Genomic DNA, 26,280 nt, shown 5'->3' on the forward strand with positions numbered 1-26,280 from the left:
ATTTTAATGTATGAATGATGCCGTTGAGTTTTTTACCAACGTTTGACCATTCGTTTTATTTAAAATTTTTATAAAAATATGAAAATATTTATGTCATTTTTAAAGAATATTTGATGATTAATCAAGTCACAATAAAATAAAATAAATGATAATTTTATAAATTTTTTAAATAAAACAAATGATCAAGCATTGGACGAAAAGTCAACGGCGTCATACATTAAAATTGGAGCTAGTAATATACAAGTCGACCATTAGCTTCAAAAATTAAAATTAGTTGTACACAATAATTAATATTTAATCTATCTCACATAATTTATTTATCGGAGTCTAATCCAGTGCTACATCTGGCTACTAACCTGTTTTTTTTTCTCTCATCTCATTCTTCCTCTACATAAGCACAAATACGATGTGACAACTTGTATAATCCGTTCATTTCATTCTATTGCAGTCGCTCTAATACACATAGCACAGAGGATTTTTTTAGGAAAACTTAGATTATATTAATGCTAGAAATAGAGAACATATTTAATTGCACGGTTGTTGGAAGTGAAGTCACTGGAACCGAGATTTTGGGCACCACGATTTCCTTTTAATTTTTGGACTGGTATAGGGTTAGGGTATCTTGGAGCACAAATCTACTAAAGAAAAAAGAAAAGAGAGAGCACGCGCTGGGGGAGCCATTTTGTTCTGGAGCTAAAATATGCGCTATTAAATTGTTGGTGCTTTAAAACTAGTATTTAACTAGGTGAAACCCCACGCATTGCTGCAGGAATTTAGTATGATAAAAAAAGATAACGTATAATATAGCTAGATAACATCAGATTAAGTAAACTGATGTGGTTTATGATAATTTAAATTCAAATAGTATGTAGAATGATGATTCAAACGTAAAAAGTAAGCTGGTATGACTTTACAGAAGAAGAAAAGTAGGGAGATAGTTTGGACCGTAGATTAATCATCTAAAGGCTAAAAACAATTGATGTGATATGACTTAGTTAGAGGAAAAAATGAGAAAAATAATTTGAACCATAGATTAATCATTTAAGCACTAACTAAGTGAGGATGAACTATATAATAAAGATATACATTAAAACATTATGTGAATTATGTTGGATGATAATTTAACATGTTTGTATTTGAAAAGCTCTTAAATTATAATAACTATAAAGATATAGCATGTTTGCATGATGTTTAAATGTGATGATTGTTAGTGGATGATGATGTGGTATCTTGTTAATTAGTGGATTAGTGGATGATGATGTGGCATCTTGTTAGTGGATGATGATGTGGCATCTTGTTAGTGGATGATGATGTGACATCTTTGCATGTCAAGCTTAAGGAGTTAGTGGGGGATGACTTTATAGTAAGATAGGATTTGCTACCAAAATATACCAACAACACATATAAATTGTGAAAGAAATTAATTGACACTACCAAAGCTTGCTTAGGATTTTGTACTTGTCAAAATTTAGCATTGAAGAAAACCAAATATAGCCTAGCTATAGTGGCCAACTGGCCAGTGGGTGAGATTGAGGAGGTTGAAGATGGTAAACAATATCAGGGTGGTGTTTGGTGCTTTGATTAGTTGATTCACGTGCGCTAGTATATGGGGTGGCGCGTCGTCTTCGGCTAGGACACGGCGGTGTTGACTCCTCCCGGCTTAGAGGCGGCGGATCCGGCGCCGCCCCCGCCAGATCTGGCCGGAGAGCGTAGATGGAGGGGTGGCCGGCGGCTGTGGACGCTGGCGCTCGCGGAGGTGCGGCCGCGGCGGTGGAGGCCGGCTCTCGCGGAGGCGCGGCCACGGCGGTGGAGGCCGGCGCTCGCGGAGGCACGGCCGGCAGCGGGGGAGGCCGTGTTTCGCGGAGGCGCGGCTGCGGTTGTGGACGCCGGCGCTCGCGGAGGTGCCAGGGTCATCAGCTTCAAGTGATTGAGCTGATATACTGCATACTGAGATTCTGCGGACTAAAGATAGTATATTCTTTCATCATACAATTTATCGAGCTTCATTTATTTGGCTAATATTTCTTATGGAACACACGCCGCCGCATCCTCGCTGGAAATCCTCCCTGCGTGGACTGCCGCCGCCGGAGTCGCTGATTCTTCCCCGCCATCGGAGCCACCGCGGCCGGTTCCGACCTCGGCCCCATCTGCTGGCCGATTCCGACCTCGGCCCCATCCGCCGGCGCCGGCGCCGAGGTCCACCGCCGCGGCCGGAGCTGACTTTCCGCCTCTGTGACTTGCACTTTGAAAGTACATATTTCCCCCCAATTCCTAACTTTCCATCACATCACATCACATTCAAAACTTTCCTACATACATAAATTTTCAACTTTTTTTTCCAAACTATCAACTTTCCCCAAACTTCTCCCCAATTTCAGAAACTAAACACAGCCATATTCTTGTGAAGAGAACTATAAATGATTGTGCGCCACCCTCTTAGGTAGGTAAAAAGTTATTATGCAACAGACAACAGAAGTATGGTTACGCGCTTCTGATTGGGAATTTTTATTATTTTTTGAACTTTTTAAAATATTAAATTTAAAAATAAACCATCTCGATACTTATTTCTAAACCTTAACCTTCTTGTCCACTCCGCCTCGCCTCACTTGGCTATACAATAGTCACACCATACACACTTGCGCGTGGCAAAAATGGTTCATATTCGAAATTAAGTTTTGGGAAGGTTTATTTTTAAAACTAAAAATGAAAAGGTTCAAAAAATTAAAATAATATATCTCTGATTGGTCATATATTACATTTTTATCTGTTGGACCTCATATTTCTAACGAGCACAGAACCTTTCAGTATGATTAGATCAATTCCCTGTTATACTACCTTGGAGTTGTATGCTTGTGTCATGCTCAAACAGCTCGACTATTCAGCCCATCCAATTTTCAAATGATCATAACGACTTATTGTCGCAGGGTAGAGACATACAAAGAACAAAAAATAATTTTGTTTTTAAAATAGCTCAAAAGAATATTTAGTGAAATTTTATCGGGGTGAATATGTTGGGATCATGAGTTCCCAATCACAAATTCTCTGGCCGCACCAAGTGTGCCCCTTTTCGATCAATCACTGGTTCTGTGTGTTTTACGTGACATTGCAGGAAAATGCAATGATATTTTAGTACTTTTATATGTCGAAAACGTATATTACACGTGCACGATTACTAGTAGAAGAAAAAGAAAAGGAAAGGCCGGTAGCGGCCAGCTAAGACCAAGAGGAGGAGGAGTGGAGGCCGCCGAGGAAGAGGGTGGCCTCGGAGCGGACGGGCATCCGGCGGCTGCGAGCTTGCGGCCGGCATATCCAGCGAGGGAGGCGATTGCGACGAATCGGGAGGCGCCTGATATGGTGGGGCTTCCTGTTCCTTCGTCACCGCAGATGGTCGGCCGAGCTCGGGACGACTCGACCGCTATGCCGAGAGACATGGTCGACAGCCATGCATGCCGAGATATGCATGCAGCTCATGCAAGCAAGCAGATCGCTCACGCTCAGGCAGGGCCTCTTATCTCTGGCTCGGTTGAGCTGAGCAAGCGGCTACCAATTCAAACAGAAACCAAACCAAAACAATCCAAAAAGACAGGCATACAAACATGTAGTAATGATAATAGTAGTACTCCTGCAGCACAACAAGTTACTAGTACTACTAAATTAAGAGCGAATGCAGTGATGTTCATACGGTACAACAACTATGGTTGTTTTTCTTTGTATTCCAGCATGCCGCCATCCCGCCATGCTGCAACACATACAACACCGGTCCAAAGAAACAAAGAAGATACATGCCTCCATGAGGCGAGCAAGATACGACTCATTCGCAGCACCTCCAGATTGCTGCTTCCTACATATCAACATAACAATGCAATGATGGTCTGAAGAATATAATGATAAGTCAATTTTGATCAATTTGTCTTACTTACATCTATGAATCTAGTTTCCTGTCACGAAATCTCTCCAACCTAGTTTCCTGACGATTTATCTGCGTTTTTGTTCGAAAGCCTGCAAAAAAGAAATAACAATCCACTTTCTAAATTCACGTGCAAAAGAATTTGTATTTGAAATCAATTAATACATGCTAAAGACTACACGACTTACACGTCAACTAGATACTGCCGGCCTTGGGGGTTATGTTGAGCAAGGCGCGCTATCGCTTTTAATACATGGGGTAGATATTCCTCCAGGCAATTTGAAAATGCAGCCTCAACTTCATGTAACATGAACTATATAGGACAGGAAAATATTAACTTCATGTAAGATGGTTAAAATTTTGAACAGTAGAAATGGAGTAGTACTGAACTCACTCTGTTTTGTGCATGTTTCAAGAAGTTGTTTGCAAAGTGAAGGCATCCTTTTGGATCATTAGTATACAAAGGATTTAGATTATGCCACACTCCATTTACCAAATATGCTCTTCCATTGGGACCATAAATAAAAGCACGACGTAATTCTGGGACCTGACGACTTTGTCTTGCCAAGAAAATGTTCCCAGAGCAGATATATTTGTTGTAGAATGTCCAGGATGTCTAGGATAAATGTTATCAAGATGCTCTAATTGTGACATCCTCTCTAAATAAGATTGGAGACAGGGGTGATTGATAATAAATGCCACAATAGCCTCATCATTGGAATTCTCTCCATTTGGACAATTCCTCAAGTACTCAAGCAGATCATTAAAGTACAATGGAATACCATGTGGTGTAAATTTTGCAATGAATATGGAATAAAGCTTTGCAAAATCTTTTGCACATGTCACACCATTAAATTGTACTGTAAGAACACCCTGGATGGTAACAGCACCATTGTGAAATATGATGTTGTCGCTATTGAAAGCGCCATTGTAGCTCAGGTTTTCCCAGTGCATTGCAGTGATGTGGTTCAAAACCTTTTGGATGTTGTATGATGCAAAGTCCGAGAAGTATCTTACTGATAACCATGGTAGAACCGGCGGATTTGTACGAGTTTGACGTTGAAGTGCAGGTACTAAATCAACCGTGTAGAACCATGTGTTCGCATGGATATCATCAAACTTCTCATCAAATGTCATGGGCCTACAAAAAAGACACACAATGTTACAATGTTAGAGACATGTATAAATATAGGAAATTAACATCACTTAAAAACAAAAAACACTCACTGGCCGGCTCTTCCTCGAAAACGGATTTCAATCGTTGAATTCCGATATAAAGGATAGTCTGACAGTGACTTATTGACTTATTGTACTCTAAAATCTTTCCACATAATACTGCATATGTGTCCTTAACATTTACTCTCATCTTTTGACAAGCAGAGTTGATTAGATAATCAACTTTTGTGTTAGATAAATCCACTTGTACAGATATATTAACCCCACATGCCTTGACAAATAATGATTGTAACCCCTGCAAATAAGAATCAGCAAAAAGAGCATATAAACATCAACATATGACAACAAAAACAAATGCGAGATTGATTAAAACTTGTTAGTAAGATGAAGTGCAGCAATGCATTAAAAAAATGGCGCACACATTACTTAATGTATACAGATTGATCTCTAAGCTAAAAATGAGGTTATCACATTGTTGCTCTGACTTAAAATGGCATGGGTAGCGATGAGGACTTGGGGATGGTATGCACTGCGATGATGACTTGGGTGATGGCATGCACTACGATGATGACTTGGGCGATGGTACGCACTGCAATGAGGAATCAGATGCTGATACATGCAGGAACGTTGACTCCGATAATGACAACAATAGGTTTACTGACCTAGGTGGTGACAACATATTCAACATAGATTGTGATAATAATTTCAGTGATCTGGATGGTGACTATGAAGATAGCGAATGAAAATTGCTGCGAACGAAAGCTACACAAGAGCAACATTGATCAGTTCCATCGAGACCATTTGGTATGGTTGAAACTAAATAGATAGGAGCCTAACATTTTGCTTGGTGATGTGTTTGGTATTTGGGATGCAGTATGTTGTTTTATTACCTTGTGCCCATGTGGTGCTAAGGTAATGTAGCTTATAAGTGCAGACCTGTAATGGATTGATGGATGTTTTATTAATTAAATGGTTCAACTATTGAACTGTTGGATGTTTAGTAATTTTGATTGGCAGGTGGAATGGGTCATGTTCAATTTGATTAGCGGAGCTGTGAAATAGTGGTTGCAGTTAAAATTTTATTTGCTTTGTCTGGCGGTTCCAACTTATTTCCTTGACGGCTACAATAACTCAAAAATGGATAAACCTGTCAGGTTTCCACCCTCACCAAATTGCATAATAAATCTTGTGGTTTAACACCGTAATGAAAATGATTAAACCTGGGGGGGGGGGGGTGAACACCGACACGAAAATAAATTAAACTGGCGGTTTCATCCAAATCTCTAGCGGTGCACGAAATTATATATGCGACAATTAGAGGGTGTTACCGAGGAATTGGGCAAGAAAGAAGATGGTGGAGGAGCATCTTGCTTCACATGGACGACCTCCTTCACCTCGTCCAGCGTGTTGTCCTGCAGTCAAGACAACCCAAAGAAAAGATTATAAGCAAGGGCAGATAGCAAGAAAGAGATTGCTCGCATCTTGTCAAGCGCACCTGATTTTTCTTTTTCTGATTTTTCAAACCATTTTTTAGATGTGTTTTACAACAGTTGAACATGCTGCGGTGCTCAGGCTAGCTAGGAGCAGTACCTCTCATCCTTTCTCGATCGATAGTGTGGTGTATGGAGTACGTGATGCGTTTGAGGTTTAGGGTGTGATGGGGAAAGATGAAGTGAGAATGCAAGATCTAAGGGCTCACGCAGTCACGCTCACACGCACACGACAGAACGAAAAAACACCAGCGTAAAAGAAAAGTTTTATTCGGATCATCACCTTCTTCTTGCACAGCGTAGAGTCGCCGGAGAACTGTCTTTGCGCCCGTCGCCGCCGCGTCCATGCAGCCCTTGGCAGCTTGGTCCCCGTCGCCGCCGCCGCCGCGCTCGTACGGCCCTTTGCTCCCGCGGCGACGGCGACGGCGGCGGCGGCGGCCGCGGCCGCCGGAGTGAATCATGGTCTCTGTGGGAGTCACTGAGGTGGAGAAAGAACTGAGGGAGGAAGAAGAACTGAGGGGAACTGAGGGGAGCTGCTACCCGCCCGGCCCTCCGCTCTCCATGCTGCTTCTCTCTCTAAGCGAGCGAACAAGAAAGGCAGGGCAGAGAGGGAGAGATCGATAGCCTATGCCTTCCTCTGGGGCTCTGGGCGCTAACCCTAGGCGCTAGCTAGCTACCCCTAGCTTGTACAGTAGTTGCACCTCACAGGCACACATTACTGCAGGACACACACACCCAGCGAGCCACACGCAACCAGCTGTCCAGCTGCTTTTACTTTTGCTTTTGCCTGCAACAGGGAAGCAATTCAATTCAAGGATACGCGGGTGATATGGTGATTGGTGGAGATTTTTACCTGTGCGCGTTAAAAAAGATGACCCCTGCCTTCTGTCACTAAAAAGTTCAAGCCTCCCTTTATACCATCGTCGAACTTTATCGCGCCCTCCACACTATTCCATCTGTTTTTAGTCCTAACAGTGTCAAACAGCGCAGTCAAATGACTTTGTTGTCCTTAGGGTTGAGAGAGAAGAGAGAGAGAGCCGGGACGGAGGGCACCACCGACGAAGAGCACTGGACGGCGGCGGTGGCGGCCGCGGACGCCGCGGCCTCCTCGGCGGCCCCCATGGCGGCGAGGATCCAGCGCATCCCCGACGACGACCCCGCTACTCACCTGCGTCGACGGCGGCGGTGGCAAGGTCGCCGGCGTGGAGCTTGCCAGATTCCGATGGGCGTGGCGAGGGTGCGGCGTCACCTACGTCGACGGCGGCGGTGGCAGGGTCGAGCACGGCGATGCGGCGCAGGAGCGAGCCAGCGAGGAGAAGGCCGAGCGCCGCTTGGCCGCCTTGCTGCCGCGCCACCGAGCACCGCCTCGGCTGGCCACCGGCGCCGCTTGGCTGCCTTGCCACCTTGACGCCGCGGCTGTTGCGGCGGCGGCAGTTGCGATGACGACGAAGATGGGAACGGCGTTGCGACGACGACGACGGGGGCAGCGCTGCGACGACGACGACGAGGGCGGCGCTGCGACGACGACGACGGGGTGGTGCTGTGCGACGACGACAACCTATATCGCACCCCTTCCCTCCGCCATGTGACTCGATGGAGCGCGACGTCCCTCTCCCTCCGAGCCTCCCTCCCATCTCCCCGGCGTGTGGGCCTCGCCGCCGCCAGTTTGGATGGTGCTAGGAGGTGGCGCGTCGAGACGACGATGACGCGCGCGCGGGCGGCCGCGAGGGCTGGGGCTTCGGGGGAAGGGGCCGATGGTGAGGTTGAGGTTGAGGGTGCCTCCTCGGTCGCCGCCGCCATGGGTCGCCCGTCACCGGCTGCCGGCCACCGCTGCTCACGAGAGAAAGATGAAGAGGAGAAGAGGGGAAATAGAGAGGTGAGAGAATGACAGGTGGGGCCCGTAACTGAAAGGGCAATAGCGATATTTTTCTTACCCGAGCCCACATGTCAGAGCTATCAAACGGTTAGATCCTAACAGAATAGCGATGGAATGGTGTGGAGGGTGCGATAAAGTTCGACGATAGCATAGAGGGAGGCTCGAACTTGACCAAACTTTTAAAATTTTTTGAGTATCAATTTTGTATTTTAGTACGTTTGTAAATTTCGTATACGATATGAGCAGTACTTTTAAATGAAAACCTACGCATATTTTCTTTCTTATTTTAAACTAGGCATTGACTTGGTCAGATATTTGAAGCTTTAGCAATCAAATTTGATCAAATCTTGTCAAATATTTATGATCGGAGTATGCAAAGGGTGTTCTAGATCCGTACTACTAGTAGGATAGAAGGCATCATGCCTCGGGGATATTTCAGGGTGGCATCGTACTTTTTGGTAAAGTCTGAAGATCTTGCATCACAATTGGACATGTTTTCTGCTCAGTTAATTCGACGGATGTGCTTGACTTAAACACCACGCACAATAAAAAAAAGGGACAGGAGGATTTTGTTCGATCTGATTCCATTCACACCACTTTCTAATTCCGTTACCCTTTGCATTTCCTCTCTCCAACCAAACGCCTCCAATAGTCATCTCTAATAAGATCTTTTGTTATGCTTTGCAAAACATCCAAGGCATGGAGACTGTGTGGAATTACGGTGGCTTGACTGGGAAAATGACCCTGGGGATAGTGATGCAAAGATCGTGATGGTCTAGACAAAAATAAAAATCAATATGCACAAGTTACCACAGAATCTAGAACTGATCTTCAGCGTTATTGCAAGCTAGCAGTGCTGTAGCGGCAACGGCACGAACGAGAACCTGGTGTGAAATCTTGGGTGTGTTTGGTTTACGATCAAGGCTGGATGGGATATGGCGGTCCATATTTTGTTAGATATGGCGATCCAGTTTTTTGGTTGGGTGAATATGGTGATACAATTTTTTGTTTGGTTGTAGGGATAAAGGTGGATTTGGCGATTCAATTTTTTATTTGGTTGGAGGGAGTAGGGTGGATGAGCAGGTGTAGTCACCTCTCACTTTGAGAGGTGAGTATACCCCCATCAAATTCATATATACTACAAATCACAAATTCCCAAACAAATCACAAATTATATATATATATATATATATATATATATATATATATATATATATATATATATATATATATATATATATATATATATATATATATATATATATATATATATATATATATATATATATATATATATATATATATATATACTACAAATACACATATAGAGAAAAAAAAAGAAAATGAGAAAAAAGAAAAAGAAAAAAAATGCCTCGCATCCGCCGCCGTGGCTCTGCCTCTCCGACGTTGCAGACCTCGCCCCTCCTCGCCGCCGCCGCCAACCTCATCCCTCCCCCCCGCTGCCGCCGACCTCGACCCTCCCCGCCGCCGCCGCAACCTCGCCTTCCGCCGCCTCCGCCCGCATCTCACGCCGCCGCCGACCTCGCCCATCCCCGCCGCTGCAGCCGCCGCCGACCTCGACCCTCCCCACCGCCGCTGCAACCTCCCCTTCCGCCGCCTTCGCCCGCATCTCGCGCCGCCGTTGACCTCGCCCCTCCCCGCGGCAGCCGCCGCCGACCTCGCCTTCCGCCGCCGCAACCGCCGCCGACCTCGGCCCTCCCCGCCGCCGCTGCAACCTCGCCTTCCGCCGCCTCCGCCCGCATCTCGCGCCGCCGCCGACCTCGCTCATCCCCGCCTTCCGCCGCTGCAGCCGCCGCCGCCGACCTCGCCTTCCGTCGCCGCGCTCTCGCCTCTTGACCTGTGGCTGTCGCTGATGCGCGGTGAAGCGACCCGACCTCGGGCGCTCGCCCTGCTCGCCCGGCCGCTCGGGCGGTTGCATCCGGCATCTGCGAGGTATATTCCTCTTTGGGCCGCCCAATCCCACTTCCGCCCACCAACCAAACAGGCAAAAAAAAAATGGGCCGCCATCTCCCGTTCACCCAAAACCTCCCAACCAAACACACCCCTTACTACTCCCTCCGTCCAAAAAAAAATTCATTCCTAGCATCCTGAGGTGGAATTAGTAGAGAGTAAGAATGACTAAAAAAACCCTTAATTATTGAAAAAAATAGTAAGAGTGATAGATAGGTAAAGGGTATTAAAGGGATAAAACTTCTCGTTTTGCGTGTTGAGAGTAGGTAGAATGGTAGAAGTCTGTTTTCAGTTTCCACGGCATGCGGTCAGGTCCAGCGTTTCCCAAACCGCAGAGGACGGGGTTACCGCGCCCCGGCGATAAGCACGGTTACTGCGCGGTAATCGTGAAAACCGTATGAAACCGTGTAAAATTTATCAAAAATTTGAATTATTTTTTAAATTTATATGAATTTAAGGAGGTTACCGCGGTTTTTCTATTACTGTACCTCGCGGTAAGGCCGGTAACCACAGTAACCGTGCGGTTGTACCTCGCGGTAAGATCGGTAACCGCGGTAACCGTGCGGTGCGGTTATGAACGGTAAGTTGAACCCTGGTCAGGTCCCATTTATTCCTGGTCATAAAATGGTGCAGGCGTATTGATTGGTGGGGCATCGTGTGGATTGGCTGCCTGATCAGTGACTGACACTGATGGACATCACTGTACCATTTTGCCCTCCAACATTAGTAAGGCCCGTTCCCTAAAATGTTTTCCAAAAAATCAGATCAAATCGTTGGATACGTGCATGGAGCATTAAATATAGATAAAAATAAAAACTAATTGCACAGTTAGGAGGAAAATCGCGAGACGAATCTTTTGAGACTAATTAGTTCATGATTAGCCAAAAAGTGCTATAGTAACCCACATGTGTTAATGATAGATTAATTAGGCTCAAAAGATTCATCTCGCGGTTTCCTGATGAGTTATAAAATTAGTTATTTTTATTCGTGCCCGAAAACTCTTTCCGATATCCGGTTAAACGTCCGATGTGACATCCAAAAATTTTCTTTTAGCCAACTAAACAAGGCCTATTCGTTGTTAACTTGTTATTCCCTATGGGCCTCATTTACCTTCTATAAAAATGCAAGAAGAAGTGAAGAGCAGTGACCACCTATCCTACAGTTTCACCATGGCTCTCCTCATTTTCGTAGCATCGCAGCAAGTTCAAATCAGATCGAATCTTTGGATACGTTCTGCCACGACGGACACCATCTCAGCTGGCCAAACGTTGGCCAACGATGACAAGCTTGTCTCAAAAAATGCAAGGTACGCACTCGGCTTCTTCAACACAGGTACAAAAGCGTCTGGAAAAACTAACAAGTGGTACTAAAGCTGTGTTTAGTTCCAAAGTTTGGATCCAAAGTTTGGATCCAAACTTTAGTCCTTTTTCATCATATCAACCTGTCATACACACACAACTTTTCAGTCACATCATCTTCAATTTCAACCAAAATCCAAACTTCGCGCTGAACTAAACACAGCCTAAGGAATATGGTTCAATCAGGTTGCCAAAAAACTTCTGCATGGGTTGCAAATAGGGATAAGCCGATTGATGATCCCGCATCATTGGAGCTAACAATCTTCCGTAATGGAAATCTTGCCATCTTAAACCGCTCAACCAGTGCCGTCCTTTGGACTACCCAAGCTAACATCACCACAAACAACACCATTGTTATGCTCTTAAATAGTGGAAATCTCATCCTAACAAACCCCTCAAGCTCTTTAGAAGTTTTTTTGGAAGAGCTTTAACTACCCCACAGATACATTTTTCCCTGGGGCAAAGCTTGGATGGAACAAGATCACTGGCCTAAACCATCGTATTATTTTTAAGAAAAACTTAGTAGACCCAGCTATCGGTATGTATCGTGAAGAGTTAGACCCTACTAGTGTTAATCAGGCCTTGCTTGCACCGGTGAACTCCACGCCATATTGATCTAGTGGAGCATGGAATGGCGAGTATTTATCCTCAATCCCAGAGATGGCAAGCCATATTTTTTTCTAAATATGGCCATCATCCCAATAAGAGTCCAAAATTATATATCAATAGTATCAAAATAAAAATCCCATATACTTTTTAGATTAAAAAAATCTAACAATAATTGATTAAAATAGCCTTTACCTGAACATGCATTTTTAGTTAATGAGTAATAATAATAATAATAAATAAATAAATTGTTGAACTAGAGAAGAAAAATAAGGAGGAGGTCGGTTCACGCTGCACCTGGTCCACGAAGGAAGACCTTTTTGCGTGTCTTTTGTTGGGAGCAGAGGAGTAGCACATCTAACCGTCCAGCCCCAGCAACGGCGCGATCCGCGTCTCCGACTCAGTCAGATCTCCGTCCGTCCGTCTGTGTCTCTTGGCCGAGACCGAGAGAGGGTTTTCCCCGTTCTCCCACCAGTCCATTGCCGCTGGTGGCAATCTTCTTCTTGTTGGACCAAACCCTAGCTAGCAGCAGCAACCATGGCAAACCCTAGGCCTCCCTATGTGTTGCTGGAGAGAGTAGTGTTTTTCGGAGGACGCGAGTTACCCGACGGCACATGGAAAGATGCCGCAGGCATAGTCATCGGATGGAGCAGAGCGCGGCTGCTGAGTCGGCGAGAGGCGATGGAGGCGATGGAACCCCATCCCTTCCTCGCCGATCCTCCGCAAGTGAGCTCCCTGCGGATGATGTCGCCGACGCCCGCGCACGCGCAGCAGCTGGGATCCATCCGCGACGGCGACATCGCCAGCACCCACAAGGGCATCGTCGTCATCTACGCCGGCTTCTACCGACCAGGCTGCTCCGATGACCTCGGGGGATGCTACCTCCTCTACGACGCCCCCACCAACGCCCTCACCGCCATCCCCCCGCTGCCCGACTCGCCTCGCTTCCCCACCTTGCTACACCTCGGCCGCACCGCCGTCCTCGTCGACGCCTCCCGCTCTGCCGATGATTACATCCTCGCCGATATCGTCACCAACTCCGGCCTGGGCCTCCCCGAAGCCACCATCTTCGCATGGTCATCGCTGACCATGAAGAAGAGCGGCGGCGAGTGGGTCAAGTCCTCCATTCCCCGCCTCCCTCTCCCTGCACATCTATGTGGTCCAAAACACTTGTTCCAGATCGACCTCGCCTTCTCCCTGGACAGCGGCCGCATCTGCTGGGTTGATCTCCTACAGGGCATCTTGTTCTGCGACCGCATCTTGGCACCGGATGGCCCCAAGTTGGGGTTCATTCCGTTGCCCACTGGGTATTGCATCGATGTCCATCACAGGCTCCGCCATCAGATGATGCCACTAGCCCGGCGTTCCATGGCCTGCGTCTCTGGCGCCGTCAAGTTTGTCGCCTTGGTTGGCTTGGAAGATATTCATTGCCCCCCCAATGAGGTGATGCTCAAGACATGGGTTCTGTCCCCTGATTTCAAGGAGTGGAAGGAGGATAGCAGGTCCTTATCTGTGGAAGAGATGTGGGCAAGTGAGAGCTTCAAGCAAATGGGGTTGCCATGTGTTGTACCAGTTTCCCCTGTCCTCAGCCTGACCCAAGATGGGGTAATGTATACCATTCTGAATGTCATCGAGCAGGTACCTGCACAAGTTGATGAATTTGGGATCGTCGTTGTCGATGATGACCTGGTGCCCATTGCCAATTATATGATCCGCTTCGACATTCGGCGAAACAAGGTCCTGTCCTCCACAAAGATATCTCAACATGGTGAATTGCAGTGGCTTATACCCAATCTCATTGCCACTGACTTCACTGCATACCTACAGGACCACCAGGTACTTAGTTTACTTGCTACTGCATGCTACTTACCCTCAGCGCCACCCAGTGTACTTCTAGCTTCATATCCTAACTGTTTTACTGTTCTATACTTGTTTGTTTTAGACGTAAGTGATATGTGGACGCTTATATTTGTCACATCAAGTTAGTTTCACTTGCACAACTAATTAAAAAATATTGACATCTTAATTTGGCCAGCCATTTATGTTGAGGTATTGAACACAGTTTAGTGTGTCATATGTGTGCCAGCTTCCCTCTTCCGGTCTTCTCATCAGGAACCAATGAGCAGTACAAGGCTCATGTTGAACTTTGCTAGTAGTAATTTTCAAATTAAGAATCGGTATCAGCCTAAGTCTATTCAATGATTTAGTAGAGTGTGCACTATGCAGAGGCTCAAATTTAAACTGAAATTTTAAAAAAATCAGCAACTTCCGTAGCATTTTGTTGTTATGTCGACAAAAAGTACAATACCCTTATTAATTCTCACATTTGCATTTATGGCTTACTGTTTTGCCACAATACTTATTTTAATCGATTTTTTCTTACTTTATAGCCATACGCTATGATGCTTTCAATGTACTATTCCTATATGGGACAAGCTTAAGATATCCAGTTTGCGGAATGCTTGCTAAGTTTCACTTCTTCAATACAAACCTGAGTGAATTGTCTAATTAATTACTTAATTAATGATTGTAGAGGTTTTGAAATCAATTTCCGAATGATTTGTTGACACATGGTTGATGTTGTGTTCTCTTTAGTGTAGAATTTTTTCATAGTTGGTTTCACTTATCCAATACAAACTTCCTTCTCTTGTCTTAACCACTGAAAATTACCTGGCTCATGTTGAACTTTGATAGTAGTAATTTTCAAATTAAGAATTGGTATGAGCTAAGTTTATTCGAAGAGGCACAAATTTATGCAGAGCCTAAGCTTGGGTATTAGTTTGAGAGTCTTTTTCTCCAATATAAACCTGAGTGAATTATATTGCCTAATGAATGAATATAGGGAGTTCTTGAAAACAATTACCGAATACATTATTGGTACAAGCCTAAGTTGATTCTAAAAGATGCAGCATGCTGAAGTGCAACGTGAATCTTAACTGATGCTGGCAACAGTAGCAACCTTTGTACATTTACCTTTAACTACATTGATGCCATGGCCACTAACCTCATTAGCTACATGCCTTGAAGTACTGCTGAGTGCACACTTTCCCTCTTTTTAAATGTTCAAAGTTTATTGTTCAAGCTTAATTTGGGGCATATACAACAACGGGATCAGATTTAAACCATACTGTTTTGACAGTCATCTTTATTTTTGTTTTGGTAGAGAGCTGAAGAAGCAGGCAAGGTAGGAGCAAGCGCCAAGGGGAAGCGCAAGCAGATGGAGTACTACTGAATGATATGTAGTATATTTCTGCTATTTATCATGCACATAACATATCGCTTTTTTTAGCTTACATCCTGTGACTGTGAGATGTAAGGTCAAATGTGTTTAGGTTAACCATCAGAGCTTATTTTGTCACTACCAGACCTTATTTTAATGACTAAGCCTAGCAGTTAAACTGAATGGTAACCAGTATGTATGTGTAATCATCGTGGATTTATGTCATACTACTAATAGTGTTGGGCTCTTCAAATCCAACATTGTACCAACTCCTGAGTTGAAGTTTGTGCTTGATTTCATCATGCTTTCTTGGCCTTAGGTTTAGGGGCCGGTGGTGGGAACACGGCCCTGAAGACCCAGGCAGCAAGAACAGCACCAACAAAAGGGCATATCCAGTAGACGTAGAATTGCTCCCATGTGTTGTGGCGATTGTTCACATATGCCCAGCCAAACGCCTATGGAAATGTAGATAATATTTAACCAAGATTAGTTACCAGAAAACAAGGAACAGTAGCCAAAAGGGGCAAATGAGAAGAGCCGCAACTTACATCAGATCTTACTGAATGTATAAATGGAATACAGTAGCATGAATTCAAATTACAGGAACAGTTTGCGATGCATTCTAAACTCTGCAAAGATGTCGATTTCAGAGGTATACAAGGAATTTCCACTAAATTACCTAATTGAAGTGGACAGGAGTGACCAAATAGAAATTAACTGAGTTACCCTCTGCAGAATATAAGTATAACCAGGCACTGTTTTTCCATAGTTTTTCCCCATAAACAACAAGCTAGGTTTTGAAATAATGAGATCACTGGCAAGGGTTTTATGCTTATCGTGTACACTCCAACCAAAACTGTGGACGTCCAATAATAATACTGGCTCCTTCCTGATGAAGGAGATTTAAGGAAATAGTGGAACTTTATGAAAATTACACCTATTTAGTTGCTTCATTTGACCTGTTGCTTAGTACTTTGAAACAAGGGCAAAGAAAACATAAATAAAAAGAGCTTAGCCTGGCAGCATGTTTGGTAAAGCACCATAAATAGATGAACATGTAAAAGGGGATGGGTAATGCATGATCAACATTTTTATTGCTCAGGTTTTCAGCCCAAATGACTTGGGACTCCGTTTCCTACTCATCAACAAGCTACCAAACTATCGCGGGTGCTCCTGAATTAATCCTAGCTCCATGTTGTCTTGAAAAACCAATTGCATAGAACTAGTAAGCATCATGCCGAATTAATCCTAGCTCCATGTTGTCTTGAAAAACCAATTGCATAGTAGTAGCATCTTATCTTGGGCATTTAACTGTTTGCCACTGGAGTTTAATTATTTATCACTTATATCTCAATGACGCGTGGACCTTTATACGTATAAGATATGTAGATCCAAGTGACAAATAGTTAATTGCCACATGCAGGAGTGGTAAACAGCTAAATATCTTATCTTACCAAACAAAATTAAATATCTTATCCAGTGACCCAGTGATCTAAAGAAATAAACAATACAACAGAAAAAAAAAACTTTTTGAGAAATCATATTATTTTGAAACGTGAAGCCAATAATAATCCACGACAAATCATCTAGCTGGTGACTGAGATGATCTCTGCTACAAAGGCAACCTCCATGTCGGCTCCAGGAGATTCAGATGCCACGGACAAATGCATCTGCCATGCTTGGGACCGGGACTAATTCAGCCTGTCAATCAATTTGGTCCCGGAGAAGCAAATGATCAAGCTTAAGCTGGCTAAATGCTCTCAGATCAGAGCTGTATCTATGGCTATCAATGAAGCTCTTCGACTGGTCCAGCTTTTCAGAACTGTTCAGACATAACAGATTTAGCTTTCACTATTTGGATTAGATTTCATTCAGAAAGGTAGTGATTGGGTTATCTGCACTTGATCTCTGAACAATGCATAATCAGAACTGGAATCTACAGCGCGAAAAGGCCAGTAGCCTAGTGGTTACAAGAGTCTAAGTAGTATCTTAGGTCCTAAGTTCAACTCCCTATGAGAGCGAATTTTCCAGAATTTAACGGCTTTGTGCTTTCAGTGGTAGGCGATGTACCCGTCGACAGCGAGGCGCCACAAATTCGTCAATCTCCAGGATTTGCCAACCTAGTCTTCGAAGATGGGCGCCACGACTTCGTCAATCTCCAAGATTTGCCGGCCCAGTCTTCAAAGATGCGGGTTGGGTTTACGTGCGTGCATTTATAGGGGTGAGTGTGTGTGCGTTGTGAGTGTAACTCGTTTGCATCTAAATTAGCAGAAACTTTAAGCGGTGGTAAAAGGGTTGAAGAATAATTCCAGTTCAGCTGTCACATGAGTATGCTAAAAATCCTCTAAAAAAAAGAGTATGCTAAAAATGAATAGATAACTTTTATTTTTTTAAAAAAAACAAACAAACAAAGAACAGAGTACATGCAAGTGTGGTTCAGCTCATCAGTCAAAGAACTTATTTGTTATGTGTGTAGTTGTTCAGGAGATTGCTGATTCGTTCAACAAAAAAGTGCTCATCTCTGAAGACTAGATTATAACTGATCAAATCAAGTCTACATGCCGCTGCCAAATGATTGAGAATTAACGTGCAGAGAGAGGCCACTTGCCTGCTTGCCCACGAGTAAGCAAAGCCAGCAAGTTTAAGGTATCCAAAGCAGCATTAGCAGCAGCAGATGATGATGATGATGATTCAGAGATCCATTGATTACAGCCTTCTCACATGATCACATGAGAGAAGCTAGATCACAACCTGTGAGCACACACTTCCAGCAGCACGCCTTCAGAAACATTACTTAAATGCTAATCCAAATTGCATCCTCCTCGCTGGTTTGACGACACTTCGTCAGGATTAGCCGGCCAAACGCCAAGATTCTCAAACCTCCATTAAATTAGGGCCTTCATACAGAACGACCGGATTGGAGCTTTTTGGAACATAAGTTGAATATATGATATGGTATGGTATCTTTACCCAAGACAAGCTAGCATCGTGGATGAAAACATAATTTGCAGATTTTAAAAACCGCACGAATCTTTCCACTTTTTTTTTTCACGAAACTCTTACATATAACTTCCAGAAAAGAAAATGAAATTTGTTAAATATGCTTTGTATTTCAATCCGTGCCTCTACTTGCTAGATCAAGCTAGCAACTGATCATATTGGTGCATTAGTTAGTTGATGAAGAAAAAAATATACATAGAAAAAAGTAGCAGATAGTTGGAAATGACATGGATACTTGGATCCAAAGGGTATCATGGGTGGCACCACCACAACTCTGATGCAAAACAATCAAAAGTCTAATAACAGAAAGTGGCCCCCATGTGACAGCCTGACAGACCAGTGACCAGCCACTAAACTAATCATGCACATTATCCTCCTCAAAGCTCAAATCAATGCCTCCCTAGTGACAGAGATGCACTGCATTTCCTACTTGTTTCTTTCTAATCACTGGTGCCACATGCATTCCAGTCAACTGGCAGTAGTGCAGTACTAATGTACTATCATGGATCATGGCAAAGCTAGTGACATGGTGCTTCAATCTAGCTTCCCAGCAAGTATGCAAGTCTTTTGTTTAGCTTCTAATAGAAGTGGTTGTGAACATGCATCATACATGTTTATTTCAATAATGGAGTAGTACTTACATACTTACAGGCTAACATAATCAATCGATTTTTTAAAATCTCATTATGGTTATTACACTCGTAGGCTGCAGCTGGTCTGAAAATTTGAAGAGTGCACTGGCCAAGTGTCCGTCCGTGTTGAAAAGATTTACAAAATACACATATGGGCATTATGATAATCTGTAAATTACATAGACAAATTTTCTTAGCAACACATAATCATTCGCCATTCGGATTCTAGGTATTCTAGAAGACAAGCATAGCACTGACACTTGGTGTCTCTAGGTAAATATCATCAAGAATAATCTCCAGTTATTCTTCGAAAAGGAAACCAAGCTCAGTGCTAGTGAGAGAGATTGAGCAAGTACTGATACCTTGAACTGTAGAGAATACAAGAACACACAAACTAATTACTGATAAATTTATAATATCCATTCATACCATCCACCAGTTCAAGAGCAAACAAGACCAATGAATGATTGAAATTACATTCAGGTCGTCCAATCAAATTAATGTGCATGCTCTTGGGTTTGTCAGTGTTCCGAAGCTAATTACCTAAATTACTTTGAATTAAATATGGTGGAAAGGATTATTCCTTGTACCATTCTAGCTAATAAATAATGTTGGGTTCTTCAAACCCAACATCTGTACCAACTCCTGAGTTGAAGTTTGTGCTTGATTTCCTCATGCTTTCTTGGCCTTAGGTTTAGGTGCCGGTGGTGGGAACACGGCCCTGAAGACCCAGGCAGCAAGAACAGCGCCAACAAAAGGGCATATCCAGTAGACGTAGAATTGCTCCCATGTGTTGTGGCGATTGTTCACATATGCCCAGCCAAACGCCTGTGGAATTGTAGATAATATTTAACCAAGATTAGTTACCAGAAAACAAGGAACAGTAGCCAAAAAGGGCAAATGAGAAGAGCGGCAACTTAACATCAGATCCTACTGGATGTATAAATGGAATACAGTAGCATGAATTCAAATTACAGGAACAATTTGCAATGCATTCTCAACTCTGCAAAGATCTCGATTTCAGAGGTATACAAGGAATTTCCACTAAATTACCTAATTGAAGTGGACAGGAGTGACCAAATAGAAATTAACTGAGTTACCCTCTGCAGAATATAAGTATAATCAGGCACTATTTTTCCATAGTTTTTCCTCATAAACACGCAAGGTTTTTAATTAATGAGATCACTGGCAACGGTTTTATGCCTATTGTGTACACTCCAACCAAAACTGTGGACGTCCAATAATAATACTGACTCCTTCCTGATGAAGGAGATTTAAGGAAAGAGTGGAACTTTTTGAAAATTACATCTATTTAGTTGCTTCATTTGACCTGTTGCTTAGTAATTTAAAACAAGAGCAAAAAAAACATAAATAAAAAGAGCTTAGCCTGACGGCGTGTTTGATAAGCACCATAAAAGGGGATAGATAATGCACGATCAACATTTTTATCACTCAGGTTTTTGGCACAAATGACTTGGGACTCCGTTTCCTATTAATTCATCAACAAGCTACCAAACTATCGCGGGTGCTCCTGAATTAATCCTAGCTCCGTGTTGTCTTGAAAAACCAATTGCATAGTAGTAAGCATCGTGCCGAATTAATCCTTAGCTCCATGTTGTCTTGAAAAACCAATTGCATAATAGTAGCGTCGTGCAAGTGAGAGCAATTGATGTTGATATATTTTGATAATAATAATATACCAAGATCAGTAACTAGAAAAAAACCTAAAGGAAGAACCGAAATCTCACATTGGCAGGGTTCATGGATGGGCCAGTGTAGGCAGCGCCGGTGAGGACGAGGCAAACGGTGGAGATGGAGAGCATCCAGGTCTTGACGATGGGATTACGGGGCCCCTTGACGATGATCCAGAGCACGGCCAAGGTGATGACGAAGGTGAGCACCAGCTCGGCGGCGGCACCCGTGTGGAGATCCACCTTGAGCGATGGCCCCCCGAGCATGTGCTTGTACTGCTCCGGCATCAGCTCCGAGATCGCCATCGCCCCACCCACCGCACCCGCGGCCTGCCAAGCCAAACCAAATTCTCATCAGCAATCGAAGGAGAAGAAAGCGAGGGGGATTGGGAGGAGACTGAGTAGTTTATACCTGGGCGGGGAAGCGGAGGGCGAGGGGGAAGAGGGAGGAGTGGCGGGGGGAGGAGAGGCCGGCGGCGTGGAAGGCGGCGAGGGCGGTGGGGTTGAAGCTGGCGCCGCCGAGGGCGTCGCAGAGGAGGTTGAAGGCGAAGAGGAGCACGGAGAGGAGGGAGACGGTGACGAGGAGCGCGTAGTGGATCCCCTCGTGGATGCGGAGGTACGACGTCACCGCCGCCGTCGACGCCCCCAGCGTCGACACGCACAGCACCCACAGGAACGTCACCGCCGCGTCCGCCGCCGCCGCCCGCACCGCCGCCACCGCCATCGCCGCAGCCGCCGCTCGCTCTACTTCTGAATCGGATTGGATTGGATTGGAATCGGAGGAGGAGGAGGAGGAGCACGCGCGGCGCCTTTCTATCGATATAGCTACGCTCCTAACCACCTACCCCTTTTTTCAGCTAAAAAAATAAAATAAAAACTACTCGAATATTTTTGTGCTTATCATTTTATTATCGAAAACTAGGAAAAAGAAGGTGCTTGGCAACGGATTTTCTTGGAAGTAGAAGAGAAAAAATAAATTCATTCATTCAGCATATTATTATAGCATAATAAGTCAATCATCAGTTGTAAAATGTGAACTCATATACGAGGTAAAACGTTGGGTTTTTTAAAATAGTATTGACATTTCCTCGGCTCGATCGAGCCGAACAGTGTAGGCTCGAGCTCTTGTGTGCTCTCTCCGTCAAAAGAAAAACTTAATCTAAGAGGGGATTTGATCCCTTCTAGTACAATAAATCTGGACAACTCTTTGCCCAGATTCATTAACCTATGTTGAGTATTTTTTGGACGGAGTGAAAAGTGTTTATGAGAATGTGTTAGGATTGTGCTTGTGAGTTAGCGAGAGTGGGCTCAAGCCCATATCAAACATTTTCGGCTCAATGGAGATACATAGTGGGCTCAATGAATACATGGAGTAGTAGTCATTATGAAACCAAGAAAAAGCGATCTTTAGATAAGCACCGAACTACCAATTGAGGTGATGGCAGAGTTGTGGATTCATAACTTCACTCACCATGTCCAAAATCATTAGCTATTACTTCCTCCGATCAGTAATATTTGATGTTGGACAACAACCATTGATTCTAAGTGTCAAGTATTATAGACCGGAGAGCCGTCCTAGAAAAAAACAACTTCGAGCTTTTTTTTTTTCTAAGACGGATGAGGGTGTATGGTTGAGAGCTGCAATACACACCTTTTGGCTCACAATACAACAACTCCCTACCATACCAAGTTCCTAACCAAATAGTACCATAGCAAATTGTAGCACACGACTGGTCTAGTGGCCAATTGTGATAGGTTTTGGCTGAAAAATAGGCAAGTGATCGATGTGATTATTGACATCACCAAGCATGATCACAACAGTCTGAATAGGTGAATTTTTGGGGATTGTATATATGGCTATTTTCTCATCAATTATATTATGCTCAACGCATGATCGACCAACTTGCAAAGAAACAAAAACAAAATACCAATTTATAACTCTTCAAGAAGAAAAAAAAAGAAGAATTAATGGTACCAACATACCAAGATGATGAGCATACGAAAAGAACCGCAAAAGATCAGAAGGCTGAAGATTCCTTCCTTTGCCTTTTCTTTAAGATGACAGGCATTTGATTTTGGGCACACCAAGATGGCTTCCCCAAGAATATATTTTTTTGGGACCTTTCTCTTTCAAACAATCGGTTGGGCAGCAATTATAGTGTGATGCCAGCCTCATCTTTCATACGCAAGTTGATAGTATCATTTTTGTCAACGATTTCTGCGAAATTTGTTTTTATCAGATTTGTTATCTTCTTTTACTAATTTACAACCTGATTTCTGGGAAATTAAACAAGAGTTCGACCAATGAAAAGTATGTGTTTCTTTTCATGCCAAATCAATGGCTCGGATCGCTTCTACTGTCAGTATTCGATCACTGTGAAAATTATTTCAGGAAAAAATGTTAGATATATCTCACTATCAGCCTCCTTACGAAATATGGAGTATTCGATCATGTGAAAGGTTATTTCTAAAAAAAAAATTGGATACCTCACTATCAGCCTCTTGATGAAATACTAGTAGTTTATATGGTCGATTTCGCAAGCATTTTGGTACATTGAAAAATGAAAAGGGGAGTAGTCCAATCAACTTCACATGCAAGGGCACATCACCTAATCTACAAGAAACATGTTTGACCAAGCTGGGTTATTATACCTAATAACTTGCATTATTTATTGCAAATTATTATGTGCTCACTTTGAATTGGACGAGCTCGTTGAAAAAAAAAAACTAAAGAAGACGCAAAACTGATAGTAACCATCTTCTGGTAATAAATGTTAGTGCATCAAACTAATCAGATGATCTTAGCAAACTAATCCTCATGTTTATAAAAATATATTTTTGACGTTATTTAGGAAATGCTGTCTACTGCTGTCAAATAAATTTAAAGCTTGCCTCTGATCATACATATCTACACAGACGCTTTAATAGCTGGTATGTGCAAAATTTGGCAGATGTTCATAAATTTTGCTGCAATTACTGATCATGCATGGAAGAGTTTTTTTTTTTTTTTTGCGGGGAATCATGCATGGAAGAGTTGACATTTACAGATGGGGACAGATATGATTTCTCACAATTTTTGACTCCAAAATTGGGAGGAGGAGGAGGAGGAGAAGAAAAGGAGAGAAATTGAGAGAAAAAGAAAATCAAGAACGAGAAAGCCACCGGTTTTCTCTCCGACGATCGCCGCCGCCGCCGCCGCCGCCGCTGCCGTCGCCGTCGTCGTCGTCTACACGGCGACCCGCTGCAGCACCCTCGACGGGACGGCGAAGCGCGCGGAGAAGGAGCGCGAGAGGTTCTCCGGCTCCACCCACGCCGCGCCGTCGTCGAAGTTCTGCGCGTAGCTGTAGGCGTCGTAGGGCACCCTCGCCGCCGCCGCCGCCGACGACGACGCCGGAACGCAGCCGGTGGCGCAGAGCAGGATCCGCTTCTTGTTCTCCCGCAGGATCCGCCGCCACAGGCCCTTCAGCCTCGTCCCGCACCCGCGCCCCGACGACGCCGACGCCGACGCAGGAGCCCCCGCGCCGCGGGACGCCGCGCCGGGCTTCCCGTCGGCGTGGTGGACACCGTCGAACACCCCGGCGCCGAGGTAGCCGTACTCCTCCTCGTCGTCGTCGTCGTAGTCGCCCGCGAGGTCGAAGCCGCCGCGGACGTAGCGGCGGGACATGGAGATGGAGGGGGCGCAGGAGCAGGAGGCCTGGCGCTGGAAGCGCGGGCTGTAGCCGCCGCCGCCGACGGCGTCCATGGCGAGAGCGATCGGAGTGTGAGAGAATGTGAGGGAGAAGAAGAAGAAGAAGGGAGGAGTGGCGTCGCGGTCGTGTATTTGTAGGGGGGAGGGTGGTTTTTCCTTTGCTTTGTTGGGAAAAAAAACCATTTTTGTTAACCAAATCAAAGGGGATTTATTTTATCTACTAATATTTTTCCCTCCTTGTTGAGTACATAATTGGAGGGTATTTTCTCACACCAAAAGATTTTCCCTTTTAACCTTAGAAATGGTTCATATTCCCTCACAAATATTCTTCTTTTCGATTACATGGCAGACACACGTACACTATTACACATCTCAGATCACATTAAAATCTACATCTATGATTTTATCAAAATATAGTTAAAAACCCACCTATATATGCGTAGTAGGATTGAGATCCTCCGTAGTCACTGTACCGTGCCTTTGTACTGACATGTGGGCCCGGAGGCCATCGGGCCCACATTGACAGGATGGTGCAGTTGGCTGCAGAGGATCCTGATCCATGCGTAATATTCGTGAGGCATCGAGATTTGAATCGTGGTGAACAGAGTCATGCACTCATGCACCCATGGACTCCGGTGTTTATCCTGACACATAAGATTTTGTTAATATTGAATAATTACTGGATAAAAAAAGAAACGAGTGACGGGACAACCTCAGCTATTCAAAGAAAGAAGACCAGCTGAAAGGTTATAAACATATTTTTAATAAACATTAGTTTACTTTTGCTAGTCACGAAATGATACAAATTTTTTTTTTCAAAGCAAATGATATAGAGTCGAGTCCATTGAACCTGAAGCATTTCTGTACTGCTCCTGCTCTTGAAGATACTGTTGTATACTCCTAAGTTGTAACTTGTACAGAACAACCTAATCGTTGACTCTCAGTATGCCCATCAACATTTTAAATGCTCCATTGCTCAACAAGTTTTGCACTTTTTGAGACTTTAAGTCATGTTTTGCAAGGATAAATTATTGTCAAAAAAAGATTATGCTCTGCTATAAAGAAACATCATATCTTCTTTTCAGTGTTACTGGATCGAAAATTCCTTAGTGCTCCTAGAGGTAAGCGCATGAAGTAGTAGGGTAGGTGATGGGCTCATGTCGCCGTGTAAAGTGAATCACAAATTCACAAGTGGAGAGCCCAATTCTAAAGTTGCAACAAATTCACATGTGCAATTCAATCTTTCAATCTTTATAATATCTGCTTCATATACCAGATTTCCTACTCTTGGATGCTTTGTAGAAATTTCTACCCCCCAAACAAGAAAATTCCCCAGCAGAAGAATTTTAAAAAACTTTATAGAGAGACTTATCACCTATTGTTGAAGGTTTTGGAGACATTTATAATCAAACAGAATCCAAGATTAAACTATGAAGGATTTGAAGAAAAAAAAAAGGAAATACTTTTGGGTTGATTTAATTGGGACCACAGCCCATATGTTGGAAGTTGACATAATGTCGAAGACCCTACGTAGTCGATGTGGAAGTGCCACCAACTGTAGGATCAAAACCATCTAAAAAAACTGTGGGAACAAAAAAAAGCTTTTCAATTTAGTGTTAAAGGTGAAAAAAATGCATTATCGCATATTTTCACAAGAAAAATATT

General features: G+C 43.8%; 3 protein-coding genes and 1 long non-coding RNA gene across 7 annotated transcripts; 1 reads left to right on the top strand and 3 right to left on the bottom strand.

Moving 5' to 3' along the window:
* Window positions 1-3,585: 3,585 nt before the first annotated feature.
* Window positions 3,586-8,549, bottom strand: LOC9271473 (uncharacterized). Of its 4 annotated transcripts, none has more exons than XR_001544797.3 (9): window positions 7,742-8,549; window positions 7,427-7,541; window positions 6,857-7,360; window positions 6,412-6,495; window positions 5,135-5,378; window positions 4,302-5,048; window positions 4,096-4,220; window positions 3,921-3,999; window positions 3,586-3,841 (listed from the first exon to the last, which is right to left on the bottom strand). It is a non-coding gene; the product is annotated as an uncharacterized lncRNA (long non-coding RNA). The 4 variants fall into 4 exon arrangements; XR_001544796.3 differs by having other exon boundaries at window positions 7,630-8,549; XR_010740054.1 differs by having other exon boundaries at window positions 7,627-8,549.
* Window positions 8,550-12,846: 4,297 nt separating this feature from the next.
* Window positions 12,847-15,873, top strand: LOC4325360 (uncharacterized). The gene is made up of 2 exons (XM_015769341.3): window positions 12,847-14,220; window positions 15,548-15,873. The coding sequence occupies exons 1-2, from the start codon at window positions 12,922-12,924 to the stop codon at window positions 15,614-15,616; spliced, it is 1,368 nt and encodes a 455-aa protein (XP_015624827.1). The 5' UTR covers window positions 12,847-12,921; the 3' UTR covers window positions 15,617-15,873.
* Window positions 15,874-19,584: 3,711 nt separating this feature from the next.
* LOC4325361 (aquaporin SIP1-1-like) lies at window positions 19,585-21,772 on the bottom strand. The gene is made up of 3 exons (NM_001406242.1): window positions 21,340-21,772; window positions 20,985-21,257; window positions 19,585-20,064 (listed from the first exon to the last, which is right to left on the bottom strand). The coding sequence occupies exons 1-3, from the start codon at window positions 21,649-21,651 to the stop codon at window positions 19,909-19,911; spliced, it is 741 nt and encodes a 246-aa protein (NP_001393171.1). The 5' UTR covers window positions 21,652-21,772; the 3' UTR covers window positions 19,585-19,908.
* Window positions 21,773-23,953: 2,181 nt separating this feature from the next.
* LOC4325362 (uncharacterized) lies at window positions 23,954-24,721 on the bottom strand. Its single transcript, XM_015766408.3, has one exon. The coding sequence runs from the start codon at window positions 24,667-24,669 to the stop codon at window positions 24,154-24,156; it is 516 nt and encodes a 171-aa protein (XP_015621894.1). The 5' UTR covers window positions 24,670-24,721; the 3' UTR covers window positions 23,954-24,153.
* Window positions 24,722-26,280: the final 1,559 nt, after the last annotated feature.

The sequence above is a fragment of the Oryza sativa genome, chromosome 1, assembly GCF_034140825.1.
Source record: "Oryza sativa Japonica Group chromosome 1, ASM3414082v1".
In the NCBI taxonomy this organism is placed as follows: domain Eukaryota; kingdom Viridiplantae; phylum Streptophyta; class Magnoliopsida; order Poales; family Poaceae; genus Oryza; species Oryza sativa.